The sequence below is a fragment of the Anser brachyrhynchus genome, assembly GCF_964034855.1.
Source record: "Anser brachyrhynchus genome assembly, chromosome: 2".
Taxonomy (NCBI): Eukaryota; Metazoa; Chordata; class Aves; order Anseriformes; family Anatidae; genus Anser; species Anser brachyrhynchus.
Window position 1 is genome coordinate 123,076,302 of NC_137695.1, and position 24,758 is coordinate 123,101,059.

The 24,758-nt window shown below is 42.1% G+C and overlaps 1 protein-coding gene across 2 annotated transcripts in view; it reads left to right on the top strand.

Moving 5' to 3' along the window:
- The window catches only part of CLVS1 (clavesin 1), a 104,727-nt gene that overhangs the window by 68,008 nt on the left and 11,961 nt on the right, over positions 1 to 24,758 (top strand). For both annotated transcript variants that reach the window (XM_080579423.1, XM_080579424.1), the window contains exons 4-5: positions 19,056 to 19,166; positions 20,227 to 20,462. In XM_080579423.1, coding sequence (XP_080435549.1) covers positions 19,056 to 19,166; positions 20,227 to 20,462 — 347 coding nt within the window. The remainder of the gene's footprint in view (positions 1 to 19,055; positions 19,167 to 20,226; positions 20,463 to 24,758) is intronic.

The window sequence follows — 24,758 nt, forward strand, 5'->3', positions numbered from 1 at the left end:
TTTTTCAGCAAAAAATTCTCCCACAAGACCCATAGAGTCCCAAAAGGGAGTAAAGCATTACCTCCTTCCTAGTCAAGCAAGTAATGAACATTTGACTGTGGTAATATTGAAATCTGCTAAAGAGTCAAAACAGGCAAACCAGAAGTCATCATGATATCCCCTTTCCTCGAAACAGAAATCATCATGATATCCCTCCTCTTCTCGTAGCAAACACGCACTTCCAGGGACAGTGTTGCAGCTGGTGGGCTTCCTCCTGTTTTATTAAAGAAAGTTTAGGTAGGAGAAAGAAGACAAACCTTGCAATCTATTTCCTGGCAGGCAAGCTGAACTCTTAGGATATCAATACTCTTCATATTTCCTGTTATTTTAGTTCATTCTTTTTTTTTCATTGATAGATTGCTAGGGTGGAGAATCATGAATGAATTGTCATTAGAGAATAGATGTCTTCAGAGACAGAAAAATCTTTAAGGAAAAGAGCAGATAAAGGAAGCCATTAATTGGAGACAGGGAGAGTGCCCTGGGAACATGTGATTATATTTTTTCCTCCTGTTTCTGTACTCCTTCCTAGCTGTCTGTATTTGACAATTGTCAGAGACAGAACAGTGGGCTAGCTGGATCCGGCTCAACAAGAACTTTCTTGTGCTTTTATGAAAGGATTAAATAAATAAATAAAATGAAGTATTTGGGCAAGGAATTGTTGAATTCCCGAGTGTTTTTCTTCTTTGTAATAGCCCTGAGGCAAAGAAAAGACAATCAGAGATCACTCTGGTGTCAGCAGCCAGCCATTAACACCAAGTAAGTGGTGCGAGTGAACCTTACAGCAAGCAAGGTCAAGGATGGAAGAGAAGGAAGCGGTGTTCAAATCTAGTCCTAAGATTTGGGGAATTTCCTACTCTCTCGTTTTCTGCTTTCCTTGATAATAAATGTATGAGGGACTGTTTATTTTCCAAACCTAAGGGCACGAGGGTCATTGATAAGATGTGGAGGCCCACCTTAAATAGTTGCCAAAGCAAGAAATCCTTTGAAGGGTATCATTCTTCTCTGAAGAACAAAGGAGGTGGTATGAAGGGAGAAGAATATGCTGATAGGCAACCTCAGAGAGGAAGATACCCTGGGAAGTCTTCCAAAACATGGCCTCATGTGAGACCATTGACTGCAGTGGGGAGTCGTTCAGATTGCAAAGGTGACAAGGTAGAGTTTTCTGTGCAAAGTGTTATTCAATGAAAAGTAAAGCAAAAGATGAGAAGATTCTCATGCAAATGTCCAAGATGTCAAGCCACTGTGAGACTCACCTGTCAGGCGTGTTTGATTCCCTTTCATATTGTCTGATGAATATTCACCCCTGGTGGTCTCATATCAAGGCAAGCTGCCAACAATTCTTCTGGGTTTCTACCAATAAATTAAGTCCTTCAAGGTAGCACACAGTTAACATTCAGCATTTTCTCCATTTAAATGTCAGATTATTTCATCTTCCCAAATCCATGACAGTGAAGGCAGCTTTTAAAATCCACCATCATGATACTGCAGTTGTTTCCCAAAGCCTGGTACCACAATGAAAAGAAAAAGCAGATTCTTTATTGGTGTGTGTGAAACTCTGAAATTCTCACAGATACAACCATTGCAGTCTGTTCAGAATATGAAGTAACATCTGCCTTCCCTCCATCACCCTGGCTCACCATTACATCATTGCGTATGTTGGCATGTCTGGAGTCAAGGCATACAGTCCTGCATGGCACGGCAAAAATGCATGGCTGACATCTTCCTTCTTGTCATACAGCCAGTTCCACTGAAAACACACCTAGCTTGTATTATCCATAATAAAATATACATATAAAATCCAAAGCTGAACCAAAGATTGGTGAATTGAATGGAAAAGTTCCTAATTTTCCTCAGTAAAGTCAGACCCATAAGCACAGTGTCCTTCAGAAATAGTTTGTCATTTTGACAACCCATTCTGTAACATGAACCCCTTGGAGCTGGGACTGTACTTTGCAACTACAGTTTCCACTGACATTAAAATCTGTTATAAAACCAAGATGCTCATCAAGCAGAAAGAGACAACACACAGCAACTTTCCCTGCTTCAGGCACTGTCAAGTGTTATTCAGGCCCTCTTCTAAATAGAGAAACTATGCATATCTTCTGTATGTAAAATGTGCATGCACTACATTTTAATCTTTTCTTCAATTATCATCCACAGATTCCTATCCTTCGAATACTGTCTTCTAAAAAACTTCTAAATTCTTCTAAATATATAAAAATATTTTTTCTAAATAGTTTAGAGTACAGACACATGATTGAATGTGTATAAATTAATGAGACTCTACAAGTTACCATATTTATTTGGTAGAGGTGAAAAATGGCAGTGTACCTGTTGTTAACCCACCACAGTTCTGTGGAAATCAGTTTAGGAAACTCAGATCTCCCCAGTGTACAGTCACAGAAGTGTCAGTGATCGACACATAGTAGTATCCACCTCTCATCTTGTGGTTTTCCTCTGCTGCCAGTCAGGAATACTCTTTGATGTTTAGGTGCAAAATACATCAGGTTCACCTAAACCACTCTGGAAAGTTTTACTTGCAATGCTATAGGCCAGGTGTGATGAGGGATGGCAAACAGAAGGTACAAAGAGATTATTAGAAGTGATGGGACAATAACCTCTCTTGCTGTTTCAGAAATGCACCCCTGTTTTCATGTGTTGAGTTTCACTTCACAGTATTTTTTTTCCTGTGTCTCAGCAGAGACAAGGCTTTTTGTTTTGTCTGTATGTCTTTTGAATCATACAGAATTAGTGCATGCAGGAAGGTGCAGTTTTCCTCAGCTTCCAACTGGCACTGTTACCTTCATGTTTTGCTAGGACGATCAGACACTTCTGCGGTATGCACTATTTATTTAGAAGAATACTTTACAAAGCAGCAGGGAGGAATGAAGCTTTCAACATGGGGCTCTAAAAAACCATGGGAAGACAATCAAAATTAAAGACAAAACAAACAGTCTTGCCCAGGGTTTTGCTTCAACAAACTTAGCTGAGCCAGGACAGGAGAACAGATAATGCGAAGGGTGAAGGAATGGCAGCGATGGGGGGAAAAAAGGCACTTCAAAAAAATTAGCATCAGGTCTTGGTTTTCAGTCTGAATCTGAAACCTGCAGCAAGCCTTTCAAGACACCAGAAACAAATATTCCTGATCTGGTAGACAGGGATTTCTTGGAGGTGTAGGGAAAGTCAGAAGAAGTTAGAGCAAGGAAATGTTAGTGTCCCACCAACCGGCACCTCTGCCTCCAGCTAGCCCACGTCACACCGACAGCTCACAGAGAAGAGGACAGAAGAGGTCAGAGAGAAGGTCAGAGAGAAACTGTAGGACAGTATGATGTGTGTGTGTGTGTATCCCTGAGTGTGGGGCAGGTCCAGCCACAGGGCGTGGAGCTGGCCCTGGGAACTTACCCAACATAGGTGCATAACGTGATGCATCCTGGAGAGGGATTGGACCTGCCATGGGGAGCTGAGTCCTGTACTCCTGCCATAAGCACCAGGGCTGTGCTTATCCCTGGCTGTCACTGGTACTGAATATGGATGATACTTTTGCAATAAGAAAGAGGCAACTATGTGACTGCTTTAAACTCTCTCGCAGGGAGTCTTATTCCAGAACATTTTAATTTATGCTTTATTGTTGCTGCAATTGCTGCTACTACCACCTTTACATTTTCAGGGGTTGCTTGATTATTGCCCTGGCATGCTTTGATTTATTTATTTTCTAATTTTATTTTTTTTTAAGGGATGAAGAAATGGGTTAAAAATAAACCCCTGTTTACTAAAATAAGAGAAAACCTATGGAGCTGTGATGTGACTAGATAAATCAGCTATTCTTTCTTAAGTGCACTCTTTCCATGAGCAGATAGTCTGCTGTTATGAACAGGGTGTCTGAAGCCAGAGAAACATCGAGTTGTGACAGTGCCAATGGGGAGAACTTGTTTTTCTGCCTTCCTCTTCTTCCTTCCTTTCTTCTCTCCCTTACAGCTTCTGCTTACTAAACTGGTCTCTGTAAGCAGTGTGGGAGACCTTATTCTTTTCCCTGCAGGGGAACAGAGGCTGCTCCTGACACTTTTAAAGGAGATGGAAAGAAACTGACATTTCACATTTCCACTCCAAGTTGTGAGTACAGCAACAATGGGGAGAATAAACTGATGATGGTTAGATTGATTGAAGAGGGGAAGGGACAGTGAATCATTTATTACCAAGTGGCTATTTTAAGGTCCTCCTACAAGCTCTCCATTTTCCTACCACTTCCTTTCCTAAGCACATCTGCGCTGATTTTTAATGCAATTCTGGTTCTAAACACCAAGTAGTCACCTGTGCTCAATAAGCTCCTGGGATGCCCTGTGCTGTCACCTGGACCTGTGGAACTAAGCTGCAATATCCATGCCACCAGTTCTGCCACAGCCGTGTCCTTCAGTTCCTCCTGTCACATGTGCTGGTGCTCAGCTGCCTCAGCCTGCATGGGTATCCTCTGTGCCTTTTTCCAGCAAACAGCACTGTGGCTCTTGCCTCTGGGAATTGGATAAAACTTTCTTCACCCACTTCTTTGCACATGTCCATCTGGTGCAGCAGTCTCACTTGCATCTGGGATGAGTCCACTGCACATTGACATGACTACGGCCCACCATTATCACTACTAATATAATTTCACAAACCGTACTAGACTTGCTGCTTTGCTCTATCTGTCTTGAGACACCTGTGAGGTCAAAGTGACTCTGACAGCTGGCTGACAAGCACAAGCATCTTGTTTTCAGAGGCTGTATGACCTCTCAAGCCTCACTGGTGCCGCTGTAATTTCACAATGCAAAATACAGCCCTGTATGTGACTTACACCTCCTGCACGTATTTCCTCAGTAGCACTTTGAAGCCTTTTGGAGGCTTGGTTATGTGCAAATTTCCTTACAGGTCTTCCATCTGAAAAGTCTGCTGGAAGACGCATTCCCGTAGCTTTCTCTGGAATCTTCTGAGATATTTCTGTAAATTTTACATCCTTATTTGTTTAGTTTACACCAGAATTTGTAGTCTATTCTGAGTTAGTTGAAGGCTCCAGACAGGATTTTTTTTTTTACACTTCCCCTCCATCCTTCCTCCCCCAATCTAACATAATTTATGTATAACAGTATTGTTTATACTGTCAAATTTGTTGCATTTCCATGTCAAAAACCTCTGGCTTCAAGTGCAACCCAATGACTTTCTGAGAAAATGATTTCCTAAAGAGATAATGATCATGCACAAATGGATGCCCCAGTTTCATAAGGTCACCTCCCAGAGTGTTACTGTCCTTTCGGTTTCTCATTAGAGACATTGCAAAAGATGCCAGGTTTTAGGTCATTCATATGCAAATGAAACGTTTCAACATTTTTGCTTGATTTTTACATGATCTGTAAGAGCAGTACTTTCACTTCTACTTATAAGCTTCTCCCCAAAGCAATAAGCTTCTCTTATTGTAGCCTGAATTATGGCAAGACAAACTTTGTAGATGAGCTGTGAACCATCTCAACTTTCATCTCTATTCTATACTCTGTTGAGAGTTTCTGTATTCCCTCAAAAATTCATAGGTTTCCTCTTCAGTTGCTGTCAATACTTGCCCATACAGTGAATGAATATGATCTCTGAGATCCAATATTTGGCATATTTTTAACTCTGTAATAAGTATTATTTTTCCTTCTGGTATTGATATAAATTATAAATTTTCCATATTTTTCTACATTTTTCTTTATCCATACAGTTACTGACATAATTCTACAATGGAATAAAGTTTAACTCTGTAAGACCAGAGCTTCATTAACTCATACTATCAGTGACTTGTCTCTGCTGATAGCGGTGTTCCTGGTGCACCTAAACATCATAGAAAATCAGTCCATGTCCCATAAGACTTCAGGTGGACAGACTATGCTGTTTAATATTGCTTGCATGAAGAAGTCTTCATCCCTTCTCCAGTGACTTCTGCTGATGTTTGTAAGAGTCTATGTAGTGATGTGATTCTTTTCTGAATGACAGATATCATCTTTCATGAGTTGTTTGTCCATTCTAAGTTTCTCAGTGGCTTGGGTTTTGGAGGCTTCCATGGTGACTGCTTTATGCATTCCTCCCTCCATCTCATTTGCAGAAACACTGTGAGTTTCTTTTCATATCCATATTGTCAAAGCAACATCTAACCACCTCAAACTTCAGGAAAGTCCCTCTTTGATTTACAAATGTTAATTGCTTTGCCTAAGTTTATTCTAGGTATATCAGTAGATGTTTCCTTGAATGATTTTTCCCAGAATCTAATTGTGATCTTATGAGGAACTGAATGTGACTCCCAAAATTTCAAAACAGTTTTTGAACTTTCTATCAGTCACAAAAAAAACATTTAAATTTTACTTTTTTTTTTTGTAATGTCTGTTTAAAAACATACACCTGACATGTTTCACTTTACCTTGAGAGTAGTACTCAAATTGCTATAATAATCTTTCATAATTAGCCTCCTCTGCCTAAGTTAATGGGGAAATATTTTTAACAACCGAAGTGCTTCAGAATTTCTCAGTCATAAATTAAGCTGTATTTTCAATACCACTTCTGTCTTATGGATACAGACTGAAGTACAAGGCAAAATGACTCCAATTATCTTCTGTAGTTTGAAAGAATTCCAGTGCTGGCAAGGCTTTTAACTTCTCTGTTTTTCTCTTTAGAATATTTTTTTTTTGCTGCTTATTTTGGGAAAATTAGTTATTAACTAATCACCTTGAGTGGAGAATTTGCTGTGTTCAGTGATGGATTTCACACTGAGCAGGCTTTAATAGCCTGAGCTCCTTCACAACTCAACCAGTAGGTGTGTTGTCCGTGGCCCTTATCTTGAATTTTTGTGCAAAAATATGCTATACAAAAACACTAATGCACATATGTTAGAAATGAGTACTATTTTTAAAAGAAAAGGAAAAAATAAAATAAAAAGAACCACAGGTCAAACATCTACAATGACTCAGCAATACTATTAATTTCTCACTAATGCTCCCACACAGATTTGGCTTTGGTTGTGATTTCCAAATGCTTTCCAAAATGCAGGATTACCAGAAATAACCCAGCACTGCTGGAACGCTAACTAGTGAACAGCATTAAAAAAACACCCTTTCCTAAGCTCTGATTCTTTTCTGAGCCAGTTACTGTTTTCAATAATGGAGAGGTTTTAATTAAGTTGATGGACATAAGTGTGATGGATATGCATTGGAGCATGTGTGAAATACCATAGCAGCTAAGAGGGAATGCAGCTTTTCTGATTACTTGTGTTCACCCAGCACATTGCTGATAACAAGGAAATCATTCTTGGAACAATGGTTCAGAGCAGAGAGTTAGCGATACAGATTTTGCTCTGGTCTGAACAGATTATTTTCTTTTGTTTATTGCTGTCATTTATGTTCCTAGTATGAGCTTTGTGGCTAAGCATATCTTAAATCAGCCTTACCTTCCTGCCCATTAGTCTATAGTAAATTATGGTGTATTTTAAAGATGAAAAATTAGCTTCAGAATTAGATGGAAACTGCAACCCGAAGTGCTGAGTACCAGAGTTCAGTCGATGATGTCTGTGGAACATGACCAAGTAAATTCCAGAGCAGAGATAGTCTAATAACTGCAGATGCATGCATGCATCTGGTGGGCCTTTTGCCACAAGAACACACTGCTGTCTTGCTTTCAGCTTGCCCAGGTTCCTTTCTGCAAAGCTGCTTTCTAGTTGCATGGTGCCTAACCCGTGTGCACGGGGTTGTTCTGTCTAAGACAAAACACTTCACATTTGTCAATGTGTGTCCCAGCAGCACATTTTTTTTCTCATTCTATCAGGATCACCCTGAATAGGTGACTCTCTGCCTTAACCTCCACCATATACGTTGCACCCCACAGACTGATACCCTTAGCAAAGTTCCTGGGGGTTAGTCACTCCCTAGCATCACCCATTTCATTTATAAAACATTACTGGCTACAGTATGAACCCCAGAGAAAAAAATAGTAAATGACCACAAGGCAGACTTTGTACCTCTGATCTCAGTATTTTAATCTCAGCAATGTGACCAGTGTTTCACCCACACTGTATTCCACGTCCCAAAACCAAAAACTCAGCAGTTTGCTAGACAAAAAAAAAAATATGGGACACCATGCCTAAGTCCTTGCTAAAGTTGAGGTAAGTGACATCCACTGATTTGCAAATGCCCTGATACTCAAGCAGGGAGCAGTAATAAAACGTTTGAATTTTAACAAGGAGGATATGAGGCAACATGCCTTCAGGTGGAAAGAGTTCTCAGCAGGAACCCTTCATAAGAGAAGACACAAGCTGACTGCCCTGTACTTACCTAGCAAATTTAATGATCTCCAGGGATATGACACAGCACACTCCCAGCCTGTGGGAGGAAAAAGCCTAATTCATTGAAGGCTTCATGTAGTAGTGCTTAATGGGCAACTTAATCCAATCTGAGAAGAAAGAGGAGAAGAAATTTTGTAGGTTTTTCTTTTATCAGAAGTGGGTGAGAAACGGTATCACACCTTCCTGCTAGCCTACTAGCCATAGTTATAGCAAATTCAATGAAGTATTTTGTTCTAATAACTAATAATAAACTAATAACATTTTTTAAGAGTACTAGAGGAGAATGGTGGAATTTTTAGTTTACAGACTGACATTGTGCTGCCTAAAACACAATTAAGAACAACCTTTTGGGGTATGCAGTGCAAATGCTACTAAAGCTGTAAACAGCTAGTACCCCTCAGAGTCCTTCAAGGACTCTGTTGGGAGCAGGTGATCATATAGAAGAGGCCAAAGGACTGAAAAAGTGTCCTGAAATTATGTCTCCAGTCTGATAGCCATCTGTGGCTGATGACAATGAAAAGACTGGGAAGCTGCACTGATGAGTGCCTTGCTTCCTTTGCACCTGCACAGGCAGCAGAAATCATCTTCCTGGTGCTATCATTTAAAGCTGTTTTGGAGTTGGAGTTAAGGTTGCAGTAAAGTAAGGCAGCGAGGAATAGGAACTGTGAACTGGAGAGAAGTTATGCTGTGAAAGCAAGAGAGCTGTTGCAGGGAGTGTAAGCACATATTTCATTTAGCAAAGAATGCAAAGTTTATGCATCATTTAAAGCTGCCAGACTGATAAATGCCCCGATGCTGAGCATTGATGTGATGAGCAGTGTTGGCTGTCAGTTAACACTGCTTTATGTGGTGCAGACAGCACCAAAAAAAAAAAAAAATTAAATGGCAAAGTCACACACTAAGAAATTGAGAAATCCCATTATCACAGTACAGCTTCTGGGGGGCCATGGCTCCAGCTGGCTTACCAGACCTCTAGGGGCAACCACTGTAGGCAGAGATCTGAACTCCCAGCCTCTGGTCAGGGTTGCAGGTGGGAGAAAGTATCTGGTGATCTCTAAGGGTTCTGACTGATCACAGCTTTTAAGGTGAGTGGGTATCACTACGATTAGTCCAACGTATGAAGCATCTCATCCTGTCAGTGAGTTCTGGCATATGCACATACATAGTTGCAAAGTCTCACTGGGGCAGTGAAACCATGTGTGTTAGGAAAACCTTATGTGAAGAGTCAGGCTCATGGCCCAAAACTGTGCTTTCAATCTCCACCCTCCAGTAATCACAGAAATATTACTGAAGTGCAGAAAACAATATATACATATATATATATATTTTTTTTTTTCCCCACAAGCCCTTTGAGAAATCACTTCTCCACCCTCCAGTCCCCCAAACCGTTCCCATAAAGATTTGTGTAGCTCGCTGTTGAAATGTTTAAGCCCAAAATGTAAAACACTGGCAAAGTTATCATAATTGCAAATGGCACATCAAACAGTCTTAGCTATTGGTGATGCAACTAGCACTACCTAATATAAGGACCGTGGGGGAAAATATCAGTATGTTCTCTGTACTGCATAGTGCAAGGCTCTTCTCTGCAAAATGGTCTTCATACCATTCATGTTTCTTAAGTGCAGGGTGTAGAAAATGACATGAAACTTAAAATGCTGCCTGTCACTGTAAAAACAGCTTTCCTAAATAACATGTTTTCCGCAATGGAAAACCATGTATCTTTAGTACTAATCATATATATTTTTTTTGTTCTCAAAACATATTTCAAGGACATTCAATCAGGTTTCTTATTACCGAGGCACTACTGCATTATTAAAAAAGTAAAAAAAAAGAGAAAGAGATCACAGAAGGGCAGACACAATGAGATTATATTTTATTGCAGAGTTGACACATTGGTCTGCTCCTGTCAGTTTAGCCTTGTGACTATCTGGGATTTTGTGAAACACAAATACATAAAACAAGTTTCCCTTCAGCATGGAGGGATATGGAAGCTAAGCAATCTTACTAACGTATTAGAACAAGGACAGAGATTGAATCATGCAAATAAAAAGGAATTATTTTTACCTAAGACAACATGAGTTGCTTTGTATTGAATCCCCTCAGAGCTGGGTTTCCACCATTGCACACACATTTAGCGTTATGTCTCACTTTAAAAACAAAGTAGGTCAGTCTTCCTCACCCACCCATGCGCACACACACTCCTGTTGAAAGAGACAAAAAGAATTGCAAAATGCTTTCGCCAACCGTACACTGAACAGTGTACATTCATCAAGGATAACAGAGACCATAGAAATTATTTTTAAAAGCATTTGTGCTACATCTAGGTGAAGGGAAAACTTCCATTTTAAAATGAGGTTCCAATTTCAAACAAAGCAGCAAATTCTGAAATTCTTAGTGAAATAAGGTGGAAATCTAGCTTCTGTTTAGCAGATTACCTTGAGAAAACAGGTGCTAGAAGCCTACTATACCTCTTCAAGGAGCTGTATTGAAAAGTCAACACAATGATTTTCTTAACTTCTTTCTATACACAGAGAAATTTACCAGAAAAGGAATAATCTGTCATTTTTTTATTAGAGTCATATTTTGTTTGGCAACAAATGCCAACAAAAAAACTTCTCCATCATTTTTTTTTCTGACCTTGCTGGGTTATAATCTCATCACAGTAATAGTTTATAATCTCCTTTACATGCCTCTCTATAAGTGAACGTACATGCAAAACTTGAAGATAATTCCAGGCTGTGTTCAAGCCAAGACACAGAAGACTTCTGTTGAACGTCAAACAGGTTGCTCAGGACTATCAATAATAAAATCTCCTTTTCTCTATCATCAGGTTTCAATCACAACACAAGTGTAATATGACTGTATGATTTCTGTGTAACACCTTGGTGCTTTCATAGGCAAGATGAAAAGCTTTTCTGCAAAGTCAATAGGTCTCCTGAGAAAAAAGGCAAGTGCCACGAGACCTTTTTTAATTGCTTTTCTTTGCCTGACTTTAACTAATGCTGTGGGCATTTGTCCTTACCATGACAGTTTGGCTTTCATAGCCCCTTTGCTCAGACACAGGGATATATTGGCATAGAGCAGATATAGAAAGCGGCGGTGTGATGAAAGTGTGAAGAAAATGTTGGTTTGGGACAAGAAATAAGCTGCTATACATTGTCCTTTTCAGGTCTGCCACTTGACTCTCTCCTTTCAACAGTCTTTTAAGTTCTAGCAGATTTGCCTTAGTGTGATCTTCTCTGCCCTAACTCCTTCACTCCCCATGCTCTGAACTGCAGTGTCCCACAGATCCATTGCCCTTCAGGATGGGTGCGAGGCCTGCCTATGCAAATAGAAATAGCCAGGGGGAGAAAGGTTTAAATTGGATCAGCTAAGGAAAACTGCAGATTTTGTCTACAGTGGTTAATAGCACTAATTAATTTTGTTTAGAGCTTAACTTTTAAGAATTACTCCCAACCTAATATACATATATATATATATTTAAGTTATTCTTTTTCCAGAAGTGTATATGAAAATAGAACATTTTTCAGGTCAAGATTTTAGTGTTGAACATTTTAGTACTCCCTGTGTGTATTCTTTTTAATGTGTAAGGAAATTAAGGTGGTCTTAAGGTGGTGGAAGATGTCTTAATACTGACTTTTACTACCATTGCTGGACATGCTCATTCTGCTTGTGCACATTTTACTTCAGAAGGCCCTGTATTAAAGGGTTGCAAGAAAAAACACTTTATCACTGCTTTAACTCCAGGCATCAGGGGAAGGGTTGGAGGAGTGTGACTTCTCTCAGAAACATGATATTTGTACAGAAGCTTTGTTCTTCTGATGATTTCAAGCCACCAAAGCTACTAGGTCATTTCCAGCCATGGGCTTGGTAGCCCAGGGAGCACGGAGTGTCACCGCCAACTTGTGGGTACACACTCCAGCAGGCAGCACATGTGTTGGCTCAGCAAGCCTGGAGGCCAGGCTTGCACTGTGCCCAGTGTGCTTTACAGTTCCTAATTAAGCCCTAAACTAGTTTCAGCTTTGATGATCTTCCTACTGCTTTTCCCTTCCCCCACAACTAATTTCAGACTGGCATGTTCAGCGAGATACAGGAATAGAAGCAACACAGCTTGTAGTCACCTTCGCTTCAGAAAGCTGGGGATGGAAGTGTTTCTGAGATAGAATTTACAGCAAAAACCAGGACAATGGAGATGATTTAGCCCAGTTTGCTAGAACTTGCTGCAATGATCACAGCAAGTTTCTAAACTAACTCAAAAAAATTGCCTCTGGCAAATTCTTGTCCCTTCCCATGTGCCCACTTGTTCCTGTGACCCAATTTACACCTTCTCAGCCTAGTGCGTGGCTGTCACTCTTCCTGCTCAACCACAGAGCTCCTGTTCTGGCCTTGCCTCTCTATGAGCTAATCCAGAGCTAGCTGATATGAGTTTGGCAGTACTCAGCCAGGCCCCTGAATGAACATGCTTTTTCTTTTGTGATATAATGCATTCACCTTTTTAATCTGAAAGGAGCATCAGTCTGTAAGTTGTGGGTGAAAGAAACACTTTGAAAACAGTGGGGCCAAGCAGAAAAATAGCACCAGGGTATGGTGTCAGTCCAGAGGTGTTACTTCTCCTAGGATTTTTTCTATTCTTAATTTTTTTTTGAGCTGGTTCAGCAAAGGGTTCCTCGTAAAGAAGTCATGAAGAAATACCCTTTTGCCCCAAGGTTACAGGTTATTTTGTTGGACCAGATGATATGACAGCATGATTCTATCAGGACAAATCAAAGTTTACTGAGCAAATCTGTGTTCTGTAACCTGATTTATTGGTGCCATCTGCCAACACCCATGAACAGATGCTCTGTAGGACCTCACTAACGTGCAGTAATGACTGGGAGAAACCCACCGCAAATGACTGAATTTTAAAAGTTATAGAGTGTAGCAGGAGAGATAACAAACATAATGAAAAATGTCTAGGAGAATGCATCCTAATGTTCATTTTTCAGTTCAATTTCCCTGACAGCAGTACTTCAGAGCATACTAATCTACATACGTGGGTATATGGTGTAAAAATAAACCAAGCACTCATATTTTTCTGTGATTTAGCTCCATTTTTTTGCCACTGTATGTTTCAAAGAGATCATTTTGGTGTGAGCAGTTACAGTCACTGCTTCACAAAATCAATGAGATCTTCCTGATTGCAAGAATCCCTTTTGCAGTCATAGTTTGGCAGGTCAAAACTGCACTAATATAGTGGTTTTTTTTGTTGATTTTTTTTTTTTGTAATGTTTTTTCCCTTCTCTGCAGCTATTTCCAAGCCCTGTGTACTCTGAGGGCATGCCAAGGTAGAAGCAAATGAGTTTGCAATTATTGCCACCAGCAACATTAATTTTGCATTCCTGTCTCTTCGAAAACACAGGGGAGCAAAAAGAGATAACGAAAGGAAGAGCAACTTGTCCGGATGGAGGTGTGAAACGTGCCTGGTCTCTGAGCAGAGCCATGCTCACTCCTGCAGCCCTGGGGACGCTCAAGAGGGATGGGAGCAGCCCAGCCCCAGGTCCCTGCCATCCCCATCCCCATCCCCACTCCCACTGCTGCCTCCCACCCCTCCTGTCCTGGGTGTCCCCAGCTAAATACTCAGCTCCTAGGAGCTGTATTAAAATTAGAAACTGAAGCTGTAGTGATGGGGGTGGCTCTCTGCTTTCTCTCCTAACCTGCATTGTAAGACAACCTGCCCTGTCCACACCAAGGGTATTACTGGGCATTCATTCAGACATGCTCAGGAAAGCCTTTTTAATAGACACAGCCTGTCCAATACCTGGCAAAGTCATAAAATCGGAGAACAACAACTTTCCATCACTGGCACTGTTTCCGAGGCTGGATTTGGACCCAGGGTTGGAGAGCTGAAAGCCTCCCCTCTTTATTGTACCAGTCCATTAAAATCACCCACTCACAGAAACACTCTGGGGAGAAACTATCACTGAACTATTAATAAAATCTTCCAGAACTATTAATATGGTCTGTGGGAGCTTTAATCCACTGCAGGGACTGATTATGTAAGCAAAGAGGCATGAGGATGCTGTTTTTAGCCTCAGTTTGAATGACCTTTCAGTTTAAACAGTTTTGTTTATGATTGAAATCTCCCTGAATCTAAGAGAAACTATTTTCATTCAAAGGGGATTATATTTTGATTTGCATAAAACTGGCGAGTCTGGTCTAGATTAAAGAAATGCATTTGGATGGCAAGATGTGTGTTTGCTTATCTGATTGCAAAGGGTTGAGGCTATGAAAGCAGCTTAAAAACATTTGTGTCACAAAATTCAAATGTTCCAAACCTGGAAGTATGCTATAACTTGTTTTTTGAGCTTAGGTCATTGGTCTATGGAGCCAATTCACACAGTTTGAAAAGATTAGCTGGATTTATATCAGGCTGTATTTATTCCTAATTTTGATATTCCAAAGACTGTTTTACTCCTCTGCCACACGTTGGCATGATGAGATGTTAGAAGATCATCTTGATTTTTAGCTTTCCGAATCAAGCAGTTCAGTACAACAAAGCAGTAAAAGGTTTCTGATGTGTACTCCTGCCAAAAGAAATAGATGTCATGAAGGCAAGAACAGGCTTAAATAGTAAAAAATTGTCTCTCTTTCACCTTATAGCTATCACTCTCAAGCTATTTAGCAGAACATTTTGTACAGAAGATTTTCAGTCTTAGGCTCATTTCAGTTCAGAAATTTCCTAGCACAGGAGGTCTGAGACGAAAAGAGAATCAATGATCTCCACATTTTCTTCTGCTGTGCAAGCTTGGAGACACCTTTCCAACCTGAAACAAAAGATGTATTTAGGCTTGTATGGATATTTAGGTGTTTATGGCAGGTCGGCTCTGGCCCTCAAGTGTTAACCTCATTCTCTTCTTTGGGGATGATGTGGAGGGAAATCACTGAAAGGAGGTTGCTTTTTGTTTGTTTGTATGTTTGTTTTTAAAAAGGAAAATCAGGCAAATGATAAGTCCTACCTAAAGCATCAGTTTCCGTCAATCTACAGGAACAATTAAAACCCCTGTGCTAGGACAATTTTGTCTCTCTATGTTTGCCCATGCTATTTAGGAAAGGTGTCACTGCTGCAAGGTTAGATGTATTCCTTGTTTTAGTTGACTTCGGGTCCCAATGAAATGAAGAAGACCTGGTTTGACTCTGGGGTGAGGTAGCTGCCCAAGTAAGTATCTGGAGTCCTTTCACTGTTTTCTACCTGCTACTGCTGAGTAGCAAACTAGCCAGATTAACACTGGGCTGGATGTGTTTATTCACACTGTAATTGCATCTCTGAGTGACATGAAGTTATGTCCAGCCTGGATTTCAGATAAAATGGCAGTAGTCTACACAAATCATTAGGCTAGTTCCAGCATGCCATATTTTATTTATATCTCTGGCATAACATGTAAATATATCCTCACGATTGGGTATTTTTAACAAGGAATCGGGTTAAGAAAGGGCTCCGTGATCCCAGGGTCCTTTTCACAGTAGGCTCCAGAAAATACACCTCATTATAAAATACACCTTCCCAAGGAATCACGAGACAGGAGAAATCAAAAGAGAATTCCTAAAAGCAAAAGCTCTCCAGCAGAAAATCAATTTCAGCTACTTTCACCTCGCCCCAGGGAAAGCAACAGAGACACTAAGTGGGGTGTGGGAAAGGTCTCATACATCTTCCTAGAGCTGCACAAGACAGACCTCCAGACGAGAGCTTTTCTTTCCAAGACAGCTTTGCGCTAATTAGGGACTTCTGCAAAATTGGAATGCTGCAGCTCCAAACTGTCTGGATGATTCCCATATCAAATTTCTTTGTTTTTTTTTAAAAAAAGAAGTATGTTTTTGTCTTTGTTCTAATTGACAGCCTTACAAATGCAGGTGGACTGAGAGATAAAAGTCAAATTGAGCTTATGTACTTAACAGTGCAAGGAACAAAAATAGCAGAAAGTTAAACACAAAAAATGTTCTTTTTTTAATTTATTTTTAATTATTGTTATTATTATTATTTCTTTATAATGACACTGCCTTTTAAAGGTTCTTTGTGTATTCCTTGGTGTATCTTTAGAATGAAAATACAGCCGTTGCCTTAAAATAAAATTGTTATATGAGAAACTTTTCTGTAACCCTTTATCTACTGATGTACCAGACAGAACCTAGTTTATGGACTTGACAGTCTATGTTGAGTGAACATAAAATTCATTTTCTGTGTAGGACAGTACATTCTTCTCTTTGGTCAACCCTTTCCAGAGGCAGTCTGCCGATTCAAAACTCCAGCTGGTTGCCTTAATTCTCAGCATGCCAGCATTCAGACCTTTTTGGGTAAGGTGGTATCATTAAGGCTGGTGAACATATTTGAAAAAAAAAAAAAAAAAAAAGTGTTTCCCAGTGTTTCCCTTTGGAAGTTAAGCCTGATATTTCTCACTGAAGATTGCGATTGATATAATCTGTATACTCTAATGAGAAAGCAAAACAATTTTTCTTTTTTTTCAAGTCAATATAATTCTCCGTGTCTTAAAGTCATTCCCATGCCTCCTATCTCTTATTTCTTTAGTGTGCCTTACTTCAACCTCATATTGACCTATATGACTACTACGTCGACCTGTACTGTTATAGTGCAACTCGGGACTGTTGTGGCAGGTCAGTCCCAAAGAGCAAATGAGCCCAAGAACTTCTCCTTTAGAGCTACGGCTTGTGGGGTGGCAGCTGCTTTGACAAATATAGAAAGATAATAACAATTAAAAAAGAACATCCTGATATCGTTTTTTTTTTTTTTTCCTGTTAAAAGTATTCTGTGAAAAGTTTCAAATCTTCAGATTTTCATTCCCGTGTGGGAGGAAAGCAACTGAATATGTGAGTTTTGCATGAGATGGAAATTTTTGTCTCTGGTCTTGTCTAAATCACTTTTGGGTTATGATGGGGTAGGAAGCTCCTTTTGGCTTCACTTCATGCATCTGAAGGCTGATGCTTTTACTAGGTGGGCTCAGAAAAAAGCCAGATTCTCCACTGCTGTTTCTCAGGACAGCCCAGCTGAAGTCACTGCAACCTGCAGCGATCCGTTAGTTTAAATCAGTCAGGGCTGCATCACAAAATTTTATCTAATATCCCAGCAACAATGGAAGTACAGTCATCTTCATAGTGAATGGACACCTCCAAGGAGTATGTGTCCTCCTTGAGAGGGCTCCTGTCTTCTGGCCTGATTACCCACTGGCTTTGCACATAGAATCCAATATTGAGATTTGTAATGATTTCAGCTAAACTGATGTGTTTGAGGTGTGAGAGGCTTATACTTCTGTATTGCTAAAGAAAAGGGTATCACTTAATGCATATGGCCCCTCACAAACATTAACACGATATATTTTGATATGACTGCTAGGGCAATCCACAGCCAGTGCCAGAAGAATATAAATGGTCCTTCGTATCTATCCTGGGTGAGGATGGAGGCAGGAGTGCTAAATTGGTGAAATAATTCGACCTTGAAGCTGTGTAAAAGCTACACTGAGCAGGTGTATAAGGGGAGTTTCCATATCATGTCACAAATCTACCCCATAGCCCCACCAGCTGTGCTGTCCCTGATGCTCCAGATAAAGCTGAGAGAAAGCCCTGGGACACCCAGCGCTAATTGTGGGGGAATTAACCTGCCTGAAGCCAAAGCCCTGCAGGAAGAGACCTGGTTGTGCTCTGCCTGTCTCTGCTGAGCTTTGGGGGTTAGGAGCACAGGCAGGAGTAGGAAGGCCCTGTTAGGACCTCTCCGGGCAGAGACAGGCACCTCTCTTCTCTCTGGAAGCGTGCTCGCACGCAGGAGCAGCAGCCATCCATCCCGCTGTTCATGCAAGTCAAAGACCCCAGGCTCTTCCCTGACTGACATTTGCTAGATGAGAGCGTCGATACAAAACGCCCGTCGCAATACGCGGCAACCTTTCAAGGCGCGCCAGCAACCTCCTCTTCTATTAAGCGTGCCACGCCGCCCGAGCGGAGCGGGCTGCTTCTGCAAACACCTCCCCGGCAGGACGCCACCTGCATCTTAATGCAGAGGGGGTTTGTGCACAGCCTCGCAGCCAGCGCTTGGCTCTGTCAGTTTCCATGGAGCCGTCGTGGTGCGCTCCCTCTACACCTCCACTTATCAGCCTTTCCCACCCATCCTCCTCCCCAGAGTACGCTGCGCGCTCACCCCGAAAGGTCAGCCATTGTAATGATGATTTTAGCAGGAGGGAGGCAGGGAGGCAGCAGGGTGAAGAGGTGAGCTGCGTGCGGCACTGTGCGTGGGAACTGGGGGCTCGCCTCGCGCAGCACAATGAGAAATTAGAAAGCTTCCCCCTCGAGGGAGCCGCGCTCATCAGCCCTGCCTCGCTTCCCATCCCGGCAAAGTCGGATGGATGCCCTGATGGAGTGAAAAAAGCGTTCAGGCAAAGCGTCTGGAGAGCCTGCTTTAAATCATCAGCAATTGATGCGGTAACGCGTGGAAGGGAGCAGGGACTGTCTGCTAAGAGCAGAAACTGATGCAAATGTTTCTGGGCTTCTTCCTCCTCCCGTCTCCCTCTTGCCCCCTGCCAGCAAGCTCAGCACTCAGTTGCTGTTGCAGATGGAGAGAGGCAGACTTCTCCCTCTGAGTTTCATCCTATTGACTGCCTGACTAAAGCACTGCATCTGTTAACTGGCTTCCATTTCTTTCTTTCTGTAGGACAGCTTTCCTGCCCGCTTTGGAGGAGTCCATTTTGTCAACCAGCCCTGGTACATCCATGCCCTGTACACGCTAATCAAACCATTCCTCAAAGACAAGACAAGGAAAAGGGTAATTAGAAGGGGCTGGGGGAGGTAGGAGGCTGGAGGTCCAAAGGAAAGGAGCAGTCCCCTGCTTTCTCTCTGCATTTTTCATATGGCCTCAGAGAACGACAGCTGTTACCAAGACTTACAGTTTTCAATGATCTGGGTTGGATAAATAACAAGAGACCAAAGATTTGTTATCACTAACCAAGTGTAGATCCTTTCTAACAGGACATGCTCGGGGGTAGAGGTGATGTAGAGGGATTATCAGGCCTGGCTAGAGCCACCTGCAGAGAGCAAAAATTCTGCTCAACACTTTTTGTGGAAGCAAACATTCCCTTTTTGCTTCTTTAGCAATTTGACTTTTTTTCACATGGTGCTAATTGACTTACTTCCAGCAAAATTATCCCTGCCTGAAGCCTGTTTGCTCAAGCTGCAGAAAAGGCAGGTCTTCCCCACTGAGACCCATGTGAACTGTTGTCCTGCAGTCACCTTACCTGGTTGTCCACGAAGTTCATGAAACCACCACTGGATCATCTCTCAGAAGGCCCCATTCCCTGCCCTGGGTTGTACAGGACATGGGTAGTGCCAGTCTGAAAGCAAAGAGGAATCAGAAAGCCCAGTGTTGCTGAAGCAGCACAAAGCGGCCTCACGCTGCGAAACATCAGTCCCCGGGTGCAGGGCTGGGTTACCCCTCAGAATTTGAGGACCTATTCTTCATATTTTCTTTCAGTAATCCCCACTATCTCCCTTTTCTTTCCACTGCTTTCGTACAAGGTTCCCTCCTCTCACAGTAGCAATAGGTGGGTATTATACCCAACTTGCACTTTCCCCAGTCTGGTACTTAGGAAAATGATGGTGCTGTGCCGAAAGTAATCGAATCAGGCTTTTCACAAGTGTTTATGGTGTCAGCCTAACTCTTCGGCTACACACACCAAAGCTGATCCCTCTCCTCCCAATAAGCACTGGGTGCTCCAGAAGACCCTGCCTGAAACTGTCAAGTAATGACACCCCGTGTTTCACTAGTGCTGTTATCACTGAAGCAAGGAAGCGATGATGACTATGAACTTTACTTTTTTTTCTTGAAGATCTTTCTTCATGGCAACAACCTGAACAGCCTTCACCAGCTAATACACCCCGAATGCCTGCCCTCTGAATTTGGGGGGACCCTTCCCCCGTACGACATGGGGACGTGGGCTCGAACGCTGCTGGGCCCCGACTACAGCGACGAGAACGAGTACACCCACACTTCCTACAACGCCATGCACGTGAAGCACACGTCCTCCAACCTGGAGCGGGAGGCCTCACCCAAACCCATGAAAAGGTTAGTGCTGCTTCAGAAATCACCTGGTTTTTGGCTTGCCTTAGAGGTTGGGTGTAAATCGGGCAGGAAGGGCTTGTCTGGCTCGGAAAGGGGATGCAGATGAATTGGCAAATATTGACAGTCAGGAGTGCTGCACCCTGGGCTGAGCTCTTGACGTGGCAGGAGAAAGGAAGCCTCTCTGTGGAACCGTAATTACTTGTCTGATTGCTGATTAGTGTGAACAAAAACAAGGGGAAACTAATGAGCCCCTGTGCAGAGCAGTCCACGGAGTGTATCGGAGCAAAACGCTCTCCTGTACAGCACTGCGCAGCCGGCAGCACTTCGGTGCTGTTTTCTGCGAGTTGCTGTTGCTTCGGTGCCCGCTGACCCCAGCTAACAACATTTTGCCTCCTTGTAAATGCAGCCCTTGTACAATGAGCACCACTGCCCTCTAAAGGAAAGCTGGGCTCGGCTCGTACTGCTGCTACTGCTCCCACCTTCCCCCTCCAGCCCTGCCAGCGCAGCGAGGCTGCTCTTTTAACATTGCTGCTTTTAGATCTGGTGGGTGTGCGTTGAATGCTCAACATGGCAGCTCTCGAAAGTACAGCCCCGGGTAATTTGTGCTAATTGCAGTGACGGGGTGAGCAGCGTTGGCTGCCCGGTGCAGATCGCTGGGGCTTGTGGCCGTGCGAGTGCCACAGCAGGGCTGCCACCAGCTGTCCCCCAGGAAAGCCAGCAAGTGATGGCTGGGCTGGCTCCCCTGCAAGAGGACATCGTCCACACTTGCTTCTCCCTCCACGCTGCACTCTGCGAAACTGCTTTCAATGCAGATCGCAGCCAGGCTTTAACTCGCTGCTGCCACTTGATGAGTGCGGTGCTCACAGATGGGGTGTCACTCCCTGTGACAGGCAGCGGCCATCATTTTGTCACAGCAAAATCAAAGCTGACAACACAGACAAGCCAGAATGTCATGCAATTAATTTTAAAAGTCTTTCATCGTCAGAGGGAAAAGAAATGAGTTCGCGATGCGCAGCACCCTCCCAGGTTAGAGGGACGCCACGCTGCTGCAGCTGCAACACGGAGCCTCGTGTGGAAAAAAGCTCACGCTTAGGAATGGACGTGAAGTGCTGTGTGTCCCACCTCTCATGGGGTACGACCCTTTTTGCAGGGCTACAGCCACAGCATGAAGAGAGGTGGCCGGTTCGCAGGTCTCCCTACGGACTCCCAGCCAGGACTGGGAGCCACGACGAGTTTGCAGAGCCTATCGTATTCATTTTTAAACAACTTTTTTTTTTTTTCCTTTTTGAAAGTATTAACATTCATGATAATTTTTTTTTGAAAATATTAGCAGTGAAACACACACTATATGATTTTAGAAAGATGCTAACTAAATATTACACTACTATTAAAATATATAACAAGATTTTACAATTTTTGTAACTTTACAGAAATAAATCTGTTATTAGCATTATTATAATTATTTAAACTTTGAAGTGCTAAGACCTGTTCACAGGTTAGTGGTAAATCTTTGCTGAGGATCACATCCTAAGCTGCTAAGAAGTGAGGGTCTCATGGTGCCCTCAGGGGAGAACCTCAGCTTGAAAATGAGTGCAGTGCCAGAAAACCCTGCCTTGGGGCAAAGCCTTCTCTTATAATCTGTTCACGATACAAAAGTGCATTAATACAAATATGGTGAGTGGATGAATCTAATTTGTCATGTTGCCTCTGGGCAGACTAGATCTAACTTTTAGCCTAATTTCGTTACTTGGCAGTTAAGTGAACCATCTGATCTTCTACCCCATGGTCATTTCTAGCTGTTAGAGGTGAAAAGTTCACTGCTTCTACAGATTTCCTCCTATGAGTATTTGCCTCAATTCTCCTTCCCCTGATATCACTTTTTGGCCTAACTTAAGGTAAAAGCTTACACTAAGGAAGCATAATTGCATGCTTTATTAGATTTATTAGATCAGATTTATATCAAAGGCCTGGTAACAGGTCTGCAGACTTCTACCAGCATTACTTTTCTATATACATCCCCCCTGGCTCTTTAGGTTTGCACAGCTTTAACAGAATGAGAGTCTTGAGCTACGGCTGAGATTCCTGGGAGCTTTACATGAGCCATAGGTGGTCTCCTAACATTAGTCTTCATCTCAGACATAATTTTCTCTCAATTGCCCTATCAGTTTTCCCCTTATTAAAGCAATTTCACACTTCCATTAAAATTCTTTCCTCTCCTTCTCCACACGTGCCATAAAAATCTTTAAGCTCTTGAGTAAAAATGGTAATTTTTCAAGCATTTCTATGCTGAAATGTTGATTTTAACAACAACAACAACAACAACAACAAAAAAAGAGGCTGACCCTTTCTTTAGCATCTACGTTCCTCCAAAAGGGGTAAGTATATGAAGACTGAGCCTTCTTGGGTTTCTGTATCTTCGGGATGAAAAACCTTGCTGAACAACTAAGGGCCTTCTGTCTGACGTCCCAGATATCACTGGAGATGTTTCATCTGAGGAAACCCTCCAAGAGCCCAGCAGCTAGCTGCGTAGAGGGCATGGGGAGTAGTTATTCCCCCTCCGGTGCACGGAGTGGCACCACGCTTTTCTCCATCCCTCCCTTCTGTCTCAGGCTCTGGTGTCACCTGCTGGATCAGGATTCTCTTGCTGGAAAGAGATATGAGCATGTCCTAGCTAGAGATGCCACCGGGCCATTGCTGTGTTAAAGGTTTCTTTTTTCAGTCTTAGAGCCCCAGTGCTATTAGCAGAGCTGGAAGTCTTACACTGTGACCACAGAGAAACGCCTCTATGAAATTTAGTTCTTATTTGAACTAAATTCTGAACTAGAAAAATGCTAACTAACTGTGGTGTGTAGCAAAAATGGGAAAAGGGGCCTCTCTTAGAGACTGCTGAGGGGGTCCTACACCTAAAGAGATTCTCACCCAGCGCACAATCTACTCCAAATGTAGTGTCTAGCAACTCTAGTGTCAGAGATGTTGAAAAATCAAAGTAGAAATTGGAGATCTAGAAGACAAATTCCACGAAATGGAACCAGAGAACTGACTGAAATACTTAGTAGCCACTTAATTTATGTTATAGAATGAATCCAGAGGGGGGCAAAAAGGAGTATTTTTCAAGATGTAAGTGATACCAACCTGAATTTATTACCTGAAAGCCAAAACAAGTCTATCAACATGCAGACAAGGAGAACATGCAGCACCAAGCATCAGTAAGAGGCAATGGGACTGGAGCAGGTACATGCCTGTGCTTTGCGTTTGGGACTGCCAGCACTGCTTTGGTTCCTGTCACCAGGGCAGATGAACATAAATTGAAACAAGTCCATCTGAGAGTTGTGAGGAGGGTGGAGACCGTATATCAAGAAGTTAAAGAAGACAGTGGTTTGTATGCCCTCACAGAGCAAATGTTGAAATGGATGCGATCGTTCTCTAAATACAGGAGGGAACAAGAACTGGTGAGAGAGAACAGCTACTCAAAGACGAGGACAATTTAGGCTTGAGATCAAGTGGGAATAAGATGACCAACTATACTTTGGTTGGAAATTAGAGGAGGGGGTTTCCTTGCCTTCACAAGAGTGAGTTACTGAAACTCTGAGCCTATGATATGACAACCTAGCTAAAGCATGAGCTAAAGGTCTGATTTGAGGTGGTTACCAGAGGTCACAGGAGACTTGACTTGCCTCCTCAAAGTCTCATTCGTGTCCAGTTTCTGCTCCTTTTAGCAGCAATGAGATGGGAATATTACTTTCTCTCAAACCACTGGCAAGTGTACTTTCTCCCCGTGACTTTAAATTGCACAAGTTTTGTTCTTGAAAAAAAAGTCTTTATTTACTTCAGAGAATGGAGTCTTTGTAGATAAGGAAAGCACCGAAGATCCTCCTAGAAAAAAAGCTGCCACTGACTCTAGCTAGCAATGTGATCTTGAAAATTGTGGGGTTTGACAAGTTTTTGTAATATGGAAAATCTTTAATCAAAACCAGTACAATTGCAATTTTTTTTTCCACCAGTGACTACATGAAGCTCCACTGGGGAAAAATGAAAACAGTGGAAATTCCACTCGCATCTGGAGAAATTATCCCACACCCTGAGAAAACTCCCAGAATCCTAGTACAGTATGAGCAGATGGAAAAAGAAAAAAGAAAAAAAAGGCAACGATAATAAAATTCATTCAGATTATATTTGTTTGTTAAGATTCAGCTCAATGAAGTTTGAAATGGGCAAAGTAACAAATGTGCAAACTAGCATTAGTACAGTAGTAGCAAAATCAATTCAGACTGAGAGCTTGGCCACAACCCTTTCACAATC